Source organism: Macaca mulatta, chromosome 19 (genome assembly GCF_049350105.2).
Source record: "Macaca mulatta isolate MMU2019108-1 chromosome 19, T2T-MMU8v2.0, whole genome shotgun sequence".
NCBI lineage: Eukaryota > Metazoa > Chordata > Mammalia > Primates > Cercopithecidae > Macaca > Macaca mulatta.
This window is the reverse complement of record NC_133424.1, coordinates 48636500-48655228: the sequence shown is the minus strand read 5'-3', so window position 1 is coordinate 48655228 and position 18729 is coordinate 48636500. Positions and strand designations below refer to the sequence as shown.

At 43.5% G+C, this 18729-nt stretch overlaps 2 protein-coding genes and 2 long non-coding RNA genes across 4 annotated transcripts in view; 2 read left to right on the top strand and 2 right to left on the bottom strand.

The window, feature by feature from the left end:
- The window catches only part of LOC144337449 (uncharacterized), a 33202-nt gene extending 24199 nt beyond the window's left edge, over positions 1-9003 (bottom strand). Inside the window, exon 1 of the long non-coding RNA XR_013410612.1 lies at positions 8715-9003. This is a non-coding gene — a long non-coding RNA (uncharacterized LOC144337449). The remainder of the gene's footprint in view (positions 1-8714) is intronic.
- Positions 86-6116, top strand: LOC144337452 (uncharacterized). The gene is made up of 3 exons (XR_013410615.1): positions 86-1069; positions 2002-2508; positions 4830-6116. It is a non-coding gene; the product is annotated as an uncharacterized LOC144337452 (long non-coding RNA).
- Positions 8521-12313, top strand: LOC144337441 (uncharacterized). The gene is given in 4 exon segments (XM_077982608.1): positions 8521-11381; positions 11383-11502; positions 11505-11541; positions 11982-12313. Coding segments are annotated over 4 exon segments (1071 nt in total). The 5' UTR covers positions 8521-10664; the 3' UTR covers positions 12179-12313.
- Positions 12314-17340: 5027 nt separating this feature from the next.
- The window catches only part of ZNF793 (zinc finger protein 793), a 62264-nt gene continuing 60875 nt past the window's right edge, over positions 17341-18729 (bottom strand). The window contains exon 8 of the transcript XR_013410545.1: positions 17341-18334. The gene's annotated coding sequence lies outside the window, so the exon portion shown is untranslated. The remainder of the gene's footprint in view (positions 18335-18729) is intronic.

Here is an 18729-nt window from a genome sequence, read left to right as displayed (position 1 = left end):
TCATTTGAATCTCACCCATTTCTGATATACTGAATGGTAAATTTTTAGAGACCCAGATCTCAGAGCCTACATTCCATTTTTTTAGCTTTTTGGCTTTTTTTTTTTTTTTTTTTTTTTTTGAGACAGGGTCTTGCTGTTCTTGTTCGGGCTGGGGTACAGTGGCACAATCACTGCTCACTGCAGCCTTGACTTCCTAGCTCAAGCAATCCTCCAACCTCAACCTGCCAAGTAGCTGTCACTATAGCTGTTTATCACCATGCCTGGCTCGGTTAAAAAAAATTTTTTTTAGAGATGGGGTCTCACTATGTTGCCTCATCTGGTCTTAAACTCCTAGGCTCAAGCAGTCTACCTACCTCAGCCTCGTGAAGTGTTGGGATTACAGATGTGAGCCATTATTTTATTTTTTATTTGTATTATTTTTATTTGGCCCCATTATTGTAAATAGGAAAAATAGTATGTTTTCAGTTCATTAAAAAATCCTAACCAATTTCAATTTGAATTCAACTTAAACCACCTAAATGACTTCTATCAGGGATTTCTGAATAATGTAAAACACTCAAAAGCCAGTTAACAGTTAATTACCAGATATGTTTGTGCATGCAGTGATTTTGAAAACTATTAACGTATGAATTATGCTTTCTTTCTATGCTTTAAGGAACAGATACTATAGTGACAATAAATGTAATATATTAGTATATAATGGACACAAATGACAGATAACAGCTTTAAATAATTTGAACTTATTAATTAGAATGTTGTTGAATGAGGACTGATGGTCAGAAATTAATGACGGTCAGAAGAGGTTAATGGTGTTCAGTGAGTGAAGGTGAGTGAGAATAATATATTGGAGCAGCAATCAATGCCTACAGTTCTGTGATTCCAAGCATCTGGTGCACAGTATTCTCAGAACTCAAGACCTCAAAATTGAGTTACTGTGTACAAAGCTGTTCATAGAAAAACAAATGTTCCCAAGAAATACTTACCTTTTCTATATGCAGTGTTATCTGTTGTCTTCTAATACATTATCTTTTTTTATTTGTTTCAAACAAAAAAACGGAGTTTCACTCATGTTGCCCAGGCTGGAGTGCAGTGGTGCAATCTCGGCTCACCGCAATCTCCACCCCCCCAGGTTCAAGGAGTTCTCTGGCCTCAGCCTCCCAAGTAGCTGGGATTACAGGTGTGCCACCACACCTGGCTATTGTATTTTTAGTAGAGACAGGGTTTCTCCATGTTGGTCAGGCTGCTCTCAAACTCCTGATCTCAGGTGATCTGTCCGCCTCAGCCTCCCAAAGTGCAGGGATTATAATAGGCATGAGCCACTGCACCCGGCCTACATTATTTTTAATAAACACTGCAGCCCACTGAATTGTCATCACTCTGGAAACCACTGATTGTATATAGTGTATGATTATAATCTAAATGTTAATTCACTGTTTTAAAAACTGTCAAAAAAAAATTGGTAACTGAGAATCATTAGAACTCTGAATAATCTGTGTAACCACCATGATGCCACAACACTCATGCATTCTTCATCTCTAAAGTACATTTTGCTCAGACTGGATAAGTTATCCCCTCATTGCTCAGTCATTAACAATTGAGAGATTAACATAATTGCAAAATTATAAATTTAAAGGAAAAGTTAAATGTCAGTAGACTGTTAGGTGCCCTTCTACAATGAAACATACTTGTATATTAACTGCCATTTGCAGAGAATATCTTGAGCCAGACTTTTCAAAAATATGTTCAAGAAATAATTCCCAGGCCGGGCGCGGTGGCTCACGCCTGTAATCCCAGCACTTTGGGAGGCCGAGGCGGGCGGATCACAAGGTCAGGAGATCGAGACCACGGTGAAACCCCGTCTCTACTAAAAATACAAAAAATTAGCCGGGCGCGGTGGCGGGCGACTGTAGTCCCAGCTACTCAGTAGGCTGAGGCAGGAGAATGGCGTGAACCCAGGAGGCGGAGCTTGCAGTGAGCCGAGATCGCGCCACTGCACTCCAGCCTGGGTGACAGAGCGAGACTCTTGTCTCAAAAAAAAAAAAAAAAAAGAAAGAAATAATTCCCAAAATACATAGAGAGGGTTCTACCTCATTGCGTATGATACAGTGCATAACCAAATTTCCTTACTGGCATTGTGAATTCCACTTTGAACAAACCAAATTAAAAGGTTGAGAAGACCTGCAGTAAAGAAAATACTATCTTTTGTTTAACCCATTGTTTCCCAGTCCTGACCATTAATCCTTTCTCTTCTGTATGCTTATTAATATCTTTGGCTTGTGAACACACTTTGAGAATTCCTTTTTAACCATAAAGAATGATGGTAAGGGGGAATTTTAGGCATTATGTCAGTTATTTAAATTTGATGGATGATATAGTGCTTTTCTGTTCTTCAATCATGGACTATGTGTTAGAGAGGAGCAGTTTCTGTAGCTCAGGTTTTTACAGTCCTCTACACTCCATCATTGTCCAGATCAATTTTATAAGGGTTTTGTCTTTTTTTGTTTAGAGGTGGGCTCTCTGTCACCCAGGCTGGAGTGCAGTGGCATGGCTCATTGCAGCATCAAGCTCCTGGGCTCAAGTGATCCTCCTGCTTCAGCCTTCCAAGTAGCTGGGACTACAGGTTTGCACCACCATACCTGGCTAATTTAAATTTTCTCTCTCTCTCTCTCTCTCTTTTTTTTTTTTTTTTTGTAGAGACAAGGTCTTGTTTTGTTGCCCAGGCTGGTCTCAAATCCTGGGCTTCAAATGATCCTCCTGCCTTGGCCTCCTAAAGTACTGTAATTACAGACATGAGCCCCCAAACCTGACCAAGGCTTTTTCTGTTGTTACAAGATTGTTTAAAAGGAGAAACTTGAATAACTGTTAACTCTTTCAGCACTTATGTTTATTTCATAAATCATGTTTTCAGACAAATTTTTCTCAAAATGGTTGGGAGCAGGTAGGAATGTACACTAATCAGAGAATTACTAAGGCAGACAAAAGTAGTTGCAGCACTGCTTTCGTTGCTCCTTTGAGATCTGTTACCATCGTAACTGTTTAACATGAAACTTTACTTTCTTTACATCAATGTTTTTCTTTAAAAAAATAATTACATTCACGCCTGTAATCCCAGTACTTTGGGAGGCTGAGGCTGGCGGATCATGAGGTCAGGAGTTCAAGACCAGCCTGGCCAATATGGTGAAACCCCGTCTCTGCTAAAATTACAAAATTAGCCAAGTGTGGTGGTGGCATGCCTGCAATCTCAGCTACTCAGAAGGCTGAGGCAGGAGCATTGCTTGAACCCAGGAGGGAGAGGTTGCAGTAAGCCAAATCGCGCCATTGCACGCCAGCCTGGGCAACAGAACAAGACTCCATCTTAAAAAAATATCATTACATTTATCTTACAAAGTTACATATGAAGTTTATCCTATACCAAGGAAATAGTGTAAAATTTATTTTTATTTATATTTTTATTTTTTGATTTTGAGACAGAGCCTCACTCTGTCACCCAGGCTGGAGTGCAGTGGCACAATCTCAGCTCACTGCAATCTCTGCCTCCTGGGTTCAAGCAATTCTCCTGCCTAAGCCTCCTGAGTAGCTGGTATTCAGGTGCCTGCCACCATGCCCGGCTAATTTTTGTATTTTTCGGTAGAGACGAGGTTTTGTCATGTTGGCCAGCCTGGCCTCAAGTGATCCACTCGCCTTAGCCTCCCAAAGTGCAGGGATTACAGGTGTGAGTCATCACGCCCAGCTAAAATTTTTTTTAAAAACCACCTTCATTGTATTGCACTCATCTGTTAAAACTTTAGTGTTTATTTTTTGATGTTTTCTTCTGTGCTCAAGTATGGGCCTCATTTCAGTCTGGTAACAGTATACTATAATAGGATAACTGCAAATATATCTGTCACTTTAATTTGTTTTAACTTTAGAAAATTTTAAATATAGGCAAAAATAAAATAGTACCATGTACCCATAACCTCTTTAATAATCACACTATTTTTTGCCTTTCTTGTTTTATCTCCCAATAAGTTTTCACTGGGATATATTAAAGACAACCAGTATGCTATATACTGATTATATTTTCAGTATATATCTTGAACAGAGAAGTCAACCTTTCACAATAATAGTTGGTTTGAGTCCAGATATAAATAAGGTCTGTACATTACATTTTATTGGTATTTGTCTTGTGCACCTTGCTTTTCTTTTTCAAAATGTCTGCAGAATTACATGTAGCAACCTAGTAACAGCAATGCCATGAAAGCTCTATCCATTCCCCGTAAGCTGAGTATTCAGGTTGAGTTTTCTGTTTCTGCAAACTAGTGCAATAATACCTTTATATGCTTATTCTTGGATTTTGTTTATATAGAATATATTACAACTGATTATACTGCCAAGTAAAAAGTATGTGTGCATTTTAAATTTTAATAGATTATGCCCAATTACTTTTGAAAATGTCAGTTTACATTCTCACCAGTAATGTGTGAGAGTTTCTTTCCAGTGACATCACCAGTGTCAAATAACATGAGTTTCTGTTGGAGCCATGATGGAATAATTGGTTTGTATAAGGACTGTGATCCCTGACAGAAGAGAATCATGTGGGCCAGGCGTGGTGGCTCATGCCTGTGTTCCCAGCATTTTGGGAGGCCAAGGCAATCACTGGAGCATGGAAGTTTGAGACCAGCCTTGGCAACTCATAGTGAAAACCCATTTCTACAAACAATACAAAAATTAGCCAGGTGTGGTGATGCATGCCTGTATTCTCAGCTACGTGGGAGACTGAGGTGGAAGAATCACCTGAGCTTAGGGAGGTGAAGGTTGCAGTGAGCTGTGATCATGCCACTGCATTACAGCCTGGGTGACAGAATGAAACTCTCTCTATATATAAAAGTGAAGTTGTGCAATAGTCACACAAACTTTCTACTTGGAGACACATTCTGGATAATGAGAAAGCTGATCCCAAACAACGTGAAGTTCTTACTGTGTTGAGAAGATAACAGAGAGACTATGCTAGCTGGTACAGGGCAGAGTTCCGCAGAGGAAGGAGATAAACAGAAAAGATTTTCAGAAATGTGCACAGGGATTTTTTCTGGCGTCTTTTGAAAATATTAAATAGTACATGTGTAGAGTGCAGTTCCTCCACCTGACTGGGCACTAAGTGCAGTCAGGGAGCTGCAAGTTGGAAACTGCCCACAGTTCACATGTGGCCAAGAAAGGTTCTAATTCTGACCAGTGATCACCCACACTATTCAGTGGAAATCCCAGAAAGGTCACACATTAGGAGCAGAGCTAAACTATCTCTGAAGTAAAGACTTCAGCTCTTCTGTAAACTGCTTTTTAAAGAATTCAGAAGGATCAAGCCACTTCACAAGTATTTGCCTACAGATGAAGTTCAACATTGTTAGAAAAGTGTAATAATATCTACCACTTAACTGTAAATTTTACAATGCCCCGTGTCTATATAAAGAAGCGGGAAAATGTGACCCAAATAGGAAAAAATGTCAGCCCAGATGCAAGTGGCAGGGGAGATGGTATTAGCATAACAATATTAAAGAAACTGCAGCATCCTGAAGGTTTTTTTTTTTTTAAGCATGTACACAGTGAGAGAAATGGAAGAGAAAAGAACAAAGTGAGACTTCTGGAAAAGAAAAATATCTGAAGAGAAAATTTATTGGAGATTAAACACCAATTTTTGGGAGAAAAAAATCAGTGAATTTGAGAACATACCAGGAAAAATGAAGCACAGAGGGAAAAACACTGTAAGAGAGTCTCAGTGATCTGTGGGAAAATATAAAGCAGTTTAAGATATATGTAAATGTGAGTCTTAGAAGTGGGGAGAAGGCAGAAAAAATATGAAAAAACAATGGTTGAAAATACTCCAAATTTCTTGGAACCTATCACCCATAGATCTAAGAAGCTCAAAGAATTCAAGGCTAAACACAACACAAATTGCTGAAAACTAGTGGTAAAGGAAAATCTTGAGAACAGCCTGATGGAAAAAAGATACATACATGGGGACAAAAGTAACAAGATTCATAAACTTCTTGTGAGAATCTATGCAAGCTAGCAGAGAAAGGAATAGAGGGGAAACTCTGGTATTTCTGCACTTGGTAATAATATGAAAAAAGTGAAAACTTTTGTAAACAAGTGAAAGCTAAAGCCTCAGGGAAAAAAGAAATTGTGTTATTTGCAGCAACATGGGCACAGCTGGAGGCCATTAAGTGAATTTATGCAGTATCAGAAACCCAAATACTGTATGTTCTCACTTACAAGTAGAAGCTAAACACTGAGTACACATGGACACAAAGATTGGAACAATAAACACCAGGGCCTGCTTGAGAGTGGAGGGCAGCAGGAATGTGAGGGTCAAAAAACTGTCAGCTACTATGCTCACTACCTGGGTGGCAAAATCGTTTGTACACCAAACCCCAGGGATATGCATTTTGCCAGTGTAACAAACCTGTATGTGTACTCCCCAAGCCTAAAATAATAGTTTCAAATGAAAAAAGAAATGAACTGTGAGAGAATTCATCACCAACAGATGCAGATGGAAACATGTTTTCATACGTAGGAATGGAAATTAACAGAAAAGTTAAATATGGGTAAATATTGTTTTCCTCATATTCTCTTGAAAAAGTAATTGAGTTTTTAATGCAAAAGCAATAATGTATTATAGGGATGGTAATATTTGTGGCAATTAAAATATGAAAACGGCTCAAAAGGTGAGAAGGTGGAATGGAAGTATTATTTGTGTAAGACCCCAACAAAATATACGATACGATATAATACATAAAACTAGACATTGAAAGTTAAAGATGAATGTTGAAAGGCTCTATAGAAAAAGCATGCAAAATTCTAAAAAGTGCTGTAATCAATGAGCCAGTAGAAGTAAAATAGAATATAATTTTTAAAACTACAAAAATAGGCAGAAAATTAGAAAAAGAATGAAGGATAGATAAACAGAATAAAGAGCAAGTTGATTATTACAAACCCAAATATATCAATAATTACAAACAATGGTAATGGTCTAAATACTTCAGTAAAAAACACAGAAGAAAGCCGGGCGCAGTGGCTCATGCCTGTAATCTCACCAGCATTTTGGGAGGCCAAGGTGGGCGGATCACCTGAAGTCAGGGGTTTGAGACCAGCCTGGCCAACATGGTGAAACCCCATCTCTACTAAAAATACAAAAATTAGCCAGGCGTGGTGGCGGGTGCCTGTAATCCCAGCTACCTGGGAGGCCGAGGCAGGAGAATCGCTTGAACCCGGGAAGCAGAGGTTGCAGTGAGCTGAGATCATGCCACTCCACTCCAGCCTGGGTGACAAGGGCAAGACTCTGTCTCAAAAAAAAAAAAAGATGTTAGGTTATGTAAAAAAAGATTAAAATATGAAGACTCAGGTTAAAAAGTCAAAAGTATATACCAACTCAAATAGGTTAAAAGTTAAACAAAAACAAAAACAACCATGCAAACACTAATTATACCAAAATGGCTATGTGAATATAAAACAAATTGCCTTTTGTTTTTTTCCAGAGTCTCACCCTGTCGCCCAGGCTGGAGTGCAGTGGCGCCATCTTGGCTCACTGCAACCTCCACCTCTCGAGTTCAAGCGATTGTCCTAGGACTACAGACGATGCACGCCACCATACCCGGTTAATTTTGTATTTTGGGTAGAGATCGGGTTTCACCATATTGGCCAGACTCATCTCAAACTCCTGACGCCAAGTGATCCGACCAATTCAGCTTCCCAAAGTGCTAGGATTACAGGTGTGACCCACCGCACCCAGCCCTCACAACAAATTGTCTTTGAAACAAGGAATATTACCAGGGATTTTCTTCTAAAAAAGGCATATTTTACAATACTATAGAAGCGTATTGACCAAGAAGACAAAGCAATCATACAAGTATTTGTGCCTAGTACCAGAACTAAACAATAAAAACTGCTAGAAATAAAAATAAATGGACAAACTCAAAATTATATTTTGAGATTTTAATACTATTCTCTCATTAATTTTTAAAAGTATAGAGAAAATCTGTAAATATATAAGATACTTGAACGGTGCTAATAACCAGCTTGTTGTAATTGATATTTATAGACAGTCCACCTAAGAGCAGCAGAAAGCAGTGTTTTCACTTATACAAAGAACATTTAGCAAGCTTGTTTATATTGTGAGCCATAAATTGTCAATATATTGAAAAGGATTGAAATCAGAAAATCTGTTTTCTAACCACAGTAGAATTAAGCCAGAAATTAATGTCAAAATTCAAAAATGTTTGCAAATTAAGCAACACACATTTAAGTAAACTATGGGACAAGTAAAAAAATACCTACTTGCAGTCAAAAATAAAAACAGCATATAAAATTTTGTGGAATGCAACTAAAGCAGCACTTTGAGGGAAACGTATGTTTTTAAATACATACCAATGATTTAAGTTCCTCCTTAAACAAAACAGGTGAGACTCAAAAAAGGAATTAAGCTTACAGCTGAAATCAATGACCCCCAAGAAAGCGAAAAACAAGGAAAGCACACCTGGAACCAACAAGAGGGCGCGTAAGAAAGTAGGCGGACTACAGAGAAACCGCGCTCCACTGCACGAGACACATTCCTTTCACCAGACACCACACACACTCACACAGAAAAACACACACAGAGACATGCAGCACTTGCGCAGAAACACACACAGCCAGGCAGCTCCTCCCAGGAGAGAGCAGCCCCAGGACACACAGGCAGGTGATACCTTGAAATCCCAGGTGGGACAGCATTCAAGGAGACGCGCCCCCAACACTGTCTGGGCAGGCCTGATGCATCGGGGAGATCCGATAGGGATCACGCGGTGCATCCTTGAAGCTCTGCTGGAGGTTTCTTTAGCCTGGTTTGGCTCTGCCGGACTCCTAGGACCGGGGGACCAAGGCGACGATCCCCCGGAGAGGAGGGGCCACAGCCCAGCGCCAACTTACTGCCACGGAGGGGTCCTGCTCCGCCAAGCTGCTGCGACCCGTCCCCAGGCAACGGTGGCGGTCACTGTGACGAAAGCACCGGCTCGGCGATCGCGCCTGGTGACGCGCCCATGGCGCATGCGCATTCGCGTGCCCGGCTGGCGCTGCAGCAGCGTCAGGGCTCTCTGGCTGCAGCCCTATAGGAAAATGATGGAGGCCGTGCAGGCGGCGGCCGGAGGAAGGAGTCTGAGTGAGACCAGCAGCGCAGGACCCCGACAATCCTGACCTCAGTGCCTACTTGAGCCCACTTTGTGTTCGGGTCTGGGTGGAGGAGGAGGCACTACAGACCGTGAGGTGGGCACTCAGGACTGCTCTCTAATTTGATTCCGGATTGGACGGTGTGGGCAGGAATCGGGTCCCATGGGGCTGGGGATCCAATCTGGTGAGGAGTGGAGGGGTCACTGGGGCAGCAAAACATATCTGAGACCCCAGTGGAGGGTGTGAGTAGGACATTCCCCCACCCCATGAGCTGACTGCCCCACTTCGACCTGGGCCTCTCAGGGCCCTGTCCTGGTCTCCAAGCCCAGGGCCTCCTGCTTCTCAGCACTGCTGTGGAGAAAAGGCGGAAACAAGAACAAAGGCAAGCCCAATGTGGAGCAGAGGTGGCAACACCTGAAACTGGCATCCCATGGGGGCAGATAAGGTGGAGAGAGTGTCTCAGAGGCCTTTTGGGGTGAATTCAAGCCTGAAAGGGATGTCCAGGCATGCAGCCGAGGACCACTGAGGATCGCCCAAGAAAGCGAAGCACAAACAAAGCACACCTGGAACCACAGGAGGGCCTATGCCAGAGTCCAAGCCTCGTCCAGGGATTCCTGCCAGAGGAGCCAAGAGGATCCTGCAAACTGCAAACCACCCCAACTCCCACACCGGGATCACAACCCACCACCGGGCCTGCACCCAGCAAACCCCCAGTCCCTTTTGCTCCGTGAAATCCGTGGCAACCAAAAGGTGCAGTGCTGAGAGGCAGTCCCAGCCAGGAACAGAGCAATGGAAGACCCCTCAACAATGAGAAAACACCAGCAGATGAGATGAAACATAGCCTTGATTAGAAGGCAAAGACCAGCTACGGCTGGCTACCTCTCATCCTATGTGAATCATGCAGCCAACTGATGCAACAGGGAGACCAAGAGTTTCCTTGTTGGCGGAAGCTACGGGCACCCACGGTTCCACGAGCGTCACAGCTATCCAGTCATTAAGAAATGCGAGTGTTGAGAAGGAAACACTCATCACGTACATCCCCGCCAAGGCGGTCCTGGACGAACTGGGAAACGTTTGCTGTGGAGGACATTCTGGAGGACTGTGAGCCAGACCAAGGAAAACCTGGGCCCACGAGCATCAGGGAAGGCAAGAAAAGAGGGAGGACAGAGTAGAGGCCGCAGCCCAGGCAGGATCAATCCATCCCACTCCCTTGTGGCTCGGGGAACCAGGGTCCAACAGGGGACCTGGCAAGAAAGGCCACAGTTTGCGGTCTAAAGGGTCTCTGAAATTCGTGTCTTCTGTCGCCAGCACAGCGCCATAGTGTGGACAAGGTTGTACACTGAAGAGGAAAAGGGGATGGTGTTGGAAGCAGTTTCTTTGACATCTTTCTGCACCTGTTCTGTAGGTGAAGGTGCCAGACCCCCTTCACAGCTCAGCGGATTGTATCCTCACCCCCATCTGACCTTTTTTCTGCACACATGCTTTAATCCAGAATGAAATCCGAAGAGGATGAAGGAGTGCCCGCCTCACGTCCTGAAGCTCCGGTTCCGCCAGTCACCGAATTAGAAGCGGGCTCAAGGGGGGGTCCTGAGGACAGGACGGCTAGGGTCCGTTCAGCCTTGGGTGCACCACAGGACCATGGACCCCCGGAGGAATTTGTTCTTGGGTGTGGTGTGCCCGTCTTCTTTCTGGAAGAGTGGCCCCCTTGGGGTGGGGAGGTGATTTGGACGCCTGCGGGTCTCAGCCAGCACCCCCACTTCACCGAGGCTTTAGGAACCAAGAGCAAAACAAAGAACGCTTGGCCCCGCAACCCAAGCCCGGCCAAAGAGAGGGGCGCATCAGAGAGTAGGCGCACTACAGAGAAACCGCGCTCCACTGCTCGAGCCACATTCCTTTCACGGGACACCACACACACTCACACGCACACAGACATCCAACACTCGCGCAGAAACACACACAGCCAAGCAGCTCCTGAGGCTGCGGGGTTCTGCTCCCTGCCAGGAAGCCCTTCCGGGAAGAGAACAGCCCTGGGAAACACAGGCCGTACCTCGAAATCCCCGCGGGACAGCTGTCAAGGAGACACACCCCCACACCATCTAGTCATGCCCGACGCATCCTGGGGATCCTTAGGGATCACGTGGTGCCTCCTTGAATCTCCGCTTGAGGTTTCTTCAGCCAGGTTCGGCCCTGCCCGACTACTAGGATCGCGGGGACCATGGCGACTATCCGGCGGAGAGCGGACGCACTGCCACAGACGGCTTCTGCCCCGCAAGCCGCTGGGGCCAGTCCCCCGGCAACGGCGGCGGTCACTGTGACGTGAGCTCTCCCCGGCCCCCGCCTCAGCGCTGGCGCCTGGAGATCGCGCCTGGCGCATGCGCTTTCGCGTTCCAGCTTTGTGGGCCGCCATTGTCAGGCCTCGCAGGCTGCAGCCCAATAGGAAGACAGTGGAGGCCGTGCAGGCGGCGGTTCGGGGAAGGAGACTGCATGCGACAAGCGGCGCAGGATCCTGACTGCCTGACTGTCCTGACCTCAGTGCCTCCTTGAGCCGACCTCGTGTTCGGGTCCGGGTGTAGGACGAGGTGCTTCAGACCGTGAGGCGGGCACTCGGGACTGCTCTTCTGATTTGGTTCCGGATTGGCGGGTGTAGGCCAGAATCGGGTCCCGCGGGGCTGGGGATCCGGTCTGGTGAGGTGTGGAGGGGTCGCTGGTGCCCAGAAACATACCGGATACCCTCGCGGCGGGGGGTGGTTCCAGCAGAACATTCCCCGGCTCCATGAGCTGACTGCCTCCCTTCGATCTGGGCCTCCCAGGGCTCAGGATTTCCTGCGTCTCCAGCTCAGGGGCTCCTGCTTCTCAGCACTGCTGTCTGGAAAAGGCGGGAACGAGGACTAACGCAACCCCCGTGTGGGGCAGAGATGGCAACGCCTGGAACGAGCTTTTCATGGGGCAGATAACGTGGATAGAGGGTTCCAACTACATCTCCCTTTATTCTACCCCATACTACTAAACCCCACCAGCTATTTGCCTACAAATTGAGTGTATCAGTCAGGACATTAGGACATCAAGATAAAGGACTAGAGTTTGGTAATCAACTACTGGCTTCTCCAGCAGCTCAGAATGTGGCCTGTATACATCACTTAATTCATTCAAGAAATGCGGACTGAGTTCCTACTGTGTGCTGGACACTTTCCTAGAAGTGGGGCACACTGCAGTGTGTGGGACAAAGGCTGGGCCGCTTATAGCTTACGTTCTAGTTGAAGAGAGAGTCAATCAACAACAACATTCTACCTTCAGACATTGGTAAATGCTCCAATGAAAAGACAAGGAAAATGAAAAGGTAAGAAAAGGGATGGAGAGAGATGGGATGAGGGGTGCCTGGGCAAACAACGCAATGATCTGGCGAAAGAGTATGACAATCATGAGGCTGCATGTTTTCCAGTTTCTGCTGCTGAAAAACAGCATCAACACTTCACATCTTTACTTTTCTGTTACATACATACTATTTTTTAAATAAAAAATAGTACTAGTTAACTGTGAAAATTTCAATTAATAGGGCAGATTAAACAAATCCTTTACATTTAAACAAATATTTTATGGTTTTCTTTAATCCTCTGATACATTGTTTCAACTGAAAAAAAAAAACCTTCTTTATTTGATATTTAAACTCTTTAGTCTATATTAATGTATATTCTTAAGATACACAAATTTAAGACTTTTTTTCGAGACAGGGTCCCATTCTGTCACACAGGCTGGAGTGCTGTGGCTCACTGCAGCCTCCACCTCTCCAGGCCCAGATAATCATCCTGCCCCAGACTCCCCAGTAGTTGGGACCACAGGTGTACATCACCACATCCAGGTAATTTTTTTGTCTTTTTTTGTTGGGATGGGGTTTTGCCATGTTGCCCAGGCTGGTCTCCAACTCCTGGGCTCAAGTGATCTGCCTGCCTTGGTGTCTTAAAGTGTTGGGATTGCAGGCGTGAACCACCACATCCAGCCTAATTTAATATTTTTAAAAAGCAGAATGTAAACATGGTCATGCATTTTGTAATGATGTGGATACTTTCTGAGTAATGCATGGTTAGGTGACTTCATCATTATGTGAACATTAGAGAGTGTACATACGCAAACCTAGGTGATGTAGCCTGGCACACACCTATGCTATATGGTACAGCCTATCACTTCCAGGCTACAAATCCAAGTTGCCTGGATACCGTAGGTGATTCTACTCAATGGTATTCATGTATCTAAATATGTCTAAACATAGAAAGGGTACAGTAAAAATATGGTATAAAAGATAAAAAATGGTATACCTGCATCTGGCACTTACCATGAATGGAGCTTGCAAGACTGGAAGCTATTCCGGGTGAGTCAGCGAGTGAATGTGAAGGCTAGTACAGTACTGTATACTACTGTAGACTTTATATGTACTGTATGCTTAGGCTACACTAAATTTATTTGAATTTTTTCTTTGGTAATAAATTAACCTTAGCTTACTATAACTTCTTTACTTTATAAACCTTTTTAATTTTTAAAAATGTTTTGACTCTCTTGTAAGAAATTACCTTCAAACACATTGTATAGCTGTACACAAATATTTTCTTTATATCATTATTCTATAATCTTCTACTTAAAATAATTTTTTTTAATTTTTAAAAATTTTTATTTTATTTTATTTTGAGACAGTCTTGCTCTCTCGCCCAGGCTGGAGTGCAGTGGTGTGATCTCAACTCACTGCAACCTCCGCTTCCTGGGTTCAAGCAATTCTCTTTCCTCAGCCTCCAGAAATTTTCTATTTCTTAAAAACTTTTTTGTTAAAAACAAAGACACAAACACATTGGCATAGGTACACGCAGTGCCAGGATCACCAAAATGTCATTAGGCCGTAGAAATTTTTCACCTCCGTAAGAGTTGGAAGAAAAAATAATAATAATACAATTTTATAAAAAGAAAATTTTCAGCTCTGCTATAATCTTATGGGACAACTACTGTATATGTGGTCCCTCACTGACCAAAACATCATTATGTGGCATATGATTATAACAAATGATGGATGGCGAGGTGGTGAAGAAACTGGAACCCTTGTGCATTGCTGGTTGGAATATAAAAAGGTACAGCCACTGTAAAAACAACAACAACAACAACAACAAAAAAAAAAAACACAAAACAGTTTGGTTATTTCTTAATAAGTTAATCATAGAATTACCATATAACTCAGCAATTTCACTTCTAGGTATACACCCAAAATAACTGAATAAGGTGTTTAAACATAAACTTGTACAAGAATGTTCATAGCAGTACATTTCACAATACCCAAAAGGTGGCAACAACTCAAATGTCCACCAACTGATGGTATTACCCATGCAGTGGAATATTATTCAGCCATAAAAAGGAATGAAGTACTGAGGCATGCTACAACATGAAGGAACTTTGAGGACATTATGTTAATATGCTATATACTGTGTAATTCTATGTATAGGAAATATGCAGAATAGGCAAATCATTAGAGACTAGAGACAGTAAGCAGATTAGTGGATGCCAGGAGTTTGGGGAAGGGGTGGGAAGAATGGGAAGTGACTGCTTAATGGATACATGGTTTCTTTTTGGGGTGATGAAAATTTTCTGGAACTAGATTGTAGTGATGCTTGCACAGCATTGTAAATGTACTACATGTCACTGAATTACACACTTTAAAGTGGTTTAAATGGTAAATTTTATATTTGTGTGTTTTACCATGATAAAAAAAGTCACCTATCACCAACACTTTAGATCCCTTATTGACTCCTTAGACTTCCCACATCCCATGTCCCAGAGACTACCACTCTCCCAAATTCCAAGACCTCGGATACCTGACCCGCTGGGACACCCATACCAATCATAGCATTCTCTGGACTCCTGAATCATTGAAAACCAAGTATCTGCATCCAGTCATTCATTGGACTTCTTTATCACTACATCCCAGAACTGATTCTCCTCCCCCAACTCCTAAACCCGATTCCTGCCACCCACTTCCCGTTTTCAGTCAATTGCATCCAATTTCTAAACCCCATCTCTCCACAAGACCACACATTGCCATGGTTTCCTCAAAGGACATCTCTCCTGTGGCTGCAGGGCCGCTGCTACAAACCCTCTCCACCCCGCCCCAAGGCTGCCACACACGCTTAGGTGCGGCTTTCTGCTGTGTAGCCAAATGCCCAGGGCGCCCCATTAGAATATGAGATGCTGAGTAATTAATTGCATCTATGCGGTGAAACTAGGTAGCTGCACCCATTTAGCTGTTTCTCCCTGGGGACGACAATTTTCAAAGATGTGTCCTACAGTACCCACAAACTATCTTTTTCTGACTCCGAGGTTTTGGTTGTTCTAGATAGGGATTACACAGTTTACACTGACCTGCTACCATCCTTTCTGTGGGAACCCCACTCTGAGGCTGTCACTTCTGCAGGAAATCGCTGTCGGCATCTCCTCTCGATCAATACAGTGCTAGTTCTAAGAAAGACATTAGGCCGGGCACGGTGGCTCACGCCTATAATTCCAGCACTTTGGGAGGCCGAGGCAGGTGAATTGCTTGACGTCAGGAGTTCAAGACCAGCCTGACCAACATGGTGAAACCCTGTATCTACTAAGAATACAAAAATTAGCTGGGTGTGGTGGCTCATGCCTGTAATCCCAGCACTTTGGGAGGCCGGGGCAGGAGAATCGCTGAAACCCAGGAGGTGGAGGTTGCAGTGAGCTGAGATCGTGCCACTGCACTCCAGCCTGGGCTGGAGTGAGTGAGACTCTGTCTCAAAAAAAGAAAAGAAAGACAGTAGTGGTCTGCAACCTGCTGTCACTGGTGAATGGTAGGGTATACTGGGCGCCACTATTTTGGAGAAGGTGCTGAACAGCTTAGATTCCACTGCTGGGTGGAGGAACCCAGAAAGGCCATGGCAGAGGGGACTCCTTCCTTCCCATAAGCGCGAATGGCACTGGCCCTGCTGTGTGCCGGTCTGAGAAGAGATAGCTTGGACAAAGACTTGGGAAGGGCAGAGTGACAGGGAAGAAGCCACAGCTAAAGGGAGTGTGAATCCAATGGCACTTTCAAAATTCCTGACCCACAGACAGCGTGTGAGACGTTTATTGTCGTTTTAGGTCACTAAGTTTGGGGGACAATTTGTTATTCAACAAGAATACACCTTCCTTTCTGGTCTCCAACACTCCAGACACATTCCCTTAGGATGTTTGCATTTTTGCATTTCCTGTTCCCTCTGCCTAGAATACAATTTTCTAGACAGTTGCATTATTACATCTCTCATTTCCGTTAGGTCTTTATGCAGAGATCATTTTGAGGGCTTTCCTGGTTACTGCATATAAAATTTAACTCCCCTCCTATTTCATTTTGCTTCCTGACAATTATCAACATTTCTCTTTCTGTTTACCGCTTTATCCCCAGATCCTAGAACGGTGTCCAGTTCATAGTAGGCACGCAGTGTATTCTGTTTAGTGGAGAACTTCCAGCAAGCATATCTAGAATCTGTGCACTCATGGTGCCCAGCAGCAAGTATGTGGCTTACTTAAATTACTATTCCAACACAGTTGCCATCCTCACTCCTCCCTACTTTTTTTTTTTTTTTTTTTTTTTTTTTTGAGACGGAGTCTGGCTCTGTCGCCCAGGCTGGCGTGCAGTGGTCGGATCTCAGCTCACTGCAAGCTCCGCCTCCCGGGTTTACACCATTCTCCTGCCTCAGCCCCCCGAGTAGCTGGGACTACAGGCACCCGCCACCTCGCCGGGCTAGTTTTTTGTATTTTTTTAGTAGAGACGGGGTTTCACCGTGTTAGCCAGGATGGTCTTGATCTCCTGACTCGTGATCCGCCCGTCTCGGCCTCCCAAAGTGCTGGGATTACAGGCTTGAGCCACCGCGCCCGGCCTCCTCCCTACTTTCAAATAAGTGTTTCCCTGATGGGGTGGGTGGACTCCAAGATGGCCCCCAATGATCTCTGCTGCCTGGTCGTCTGGAGAGGGAAATTACTCTCATGTGTAATTCCTTCTCTTTGAGTATGGCTGGGACCTATGACTTGTTTCTAATAGAATGCAGCAAAGGTGACAAGACTTCATTTCCATAGCCCTAACTCAACCTTAGACCAAGCCAGGGTGCCGTCTTGTCAGAAAATGGAAACGTTTTCAAGGCTTCATTTGGTTTGAAATGTTTTCCCCCTTTATTTTATGTTTTTCAAATTACAAAAGCAATATATGTGAACAAGACAATGCAAAGGTATTTAGACAACTTATTACCCTTCTCCACCAAGGTAACCAATGAATGTTAACACCTTCGTGTGTATTTTTCTACATGTTTCTATGTTCATATAAACATCCACATGCATATATACACACACAGGAGTTTTCACTTTTTTAAAAAATAGAATTGTATACATTATTATGAAATTTTCCCTTTTCACTTAACAATATATACCATGAACATCCCCACAAATTAGCAAAATTCTAGCTCCCCCATCCCCAGCCAAATTTACTAACTCACACATTTGTGGTATCACAAACAATTTTTCTTTTTTGGTTTTCCTTTTCCCTACACCCCTGACTCCCCCATATCCTACCTGCATTACCCACCTCCCTCCAAGTCAATGCATACTCTTCTACACTTTTCTTCATGCACATAAAATCAAATAAACATATATAGATACCGCTTATTGCTGATAAACACCTAGAGACATTTTGTTAATGATTTACAAAAATGGAGTCATATTTAACACACTTAATATCTACCTTGCATTTTTCACTCAGGAGAACATTGTGGAATTCCACTCAAGTCCACTAGCATAGTTTTAATTTGTGGCTATATTAACATTCTATGGAATGGATATACTATAGTTCTTTCCTTTCTCCAATTTCCCAATTGATGGGTATTTACTTTGATTCTAGTGTTTGCTTTGGTTTTGGGTGTTTATTTTGCCATTAGAAACAACTTTACAATAAACGTCCATGTTCACATATTCATCTGTCTTTTATGTATTGGGGCTTTTATTTCTAAGGGAAGATTCCCCAAAGTGACATAAGTATTTTAATAATATTTAATAATATTAACAGATTTCTTTTTTTTGTTTGTTTGTTTTTGAGATGGAATCGTGTTCTGTTGCCCAGGTTGGAGTGCAATGGCACAATCTCGGCTCACTGCAACCTCTGCCTCCCGGGTTCAAGTGATTCTCCTGCCTCAGCCTCCCGAGTAGCTGGGATCACAGGCGCCTGCCATCATGCCCGGCTAATTTTTGTATTTTTAGTAGAGAAGGGTTTTCACCATGCTGGCCAGGCTGTTATTGAACTCCTAACCTCAGGCAATCTGCCTGCCTCGGCCTCTCAAAGTGCTAGGATTACAGGCTTGAGCCACCACGCCCAGCCTAAATATTACCAGATTTCTTTCCAAAAGAGTAACTTGCATTGTTTTTCAAAATTTATTTCTCCACCAGCAGTGTATAACATCTTTTGTTCTGATAGCTAAAAATGCTGTCACATAGTGTTATTTGATTTTAACTTTAAATCTGCATCCCCCAATGACTACTGAGGATAAA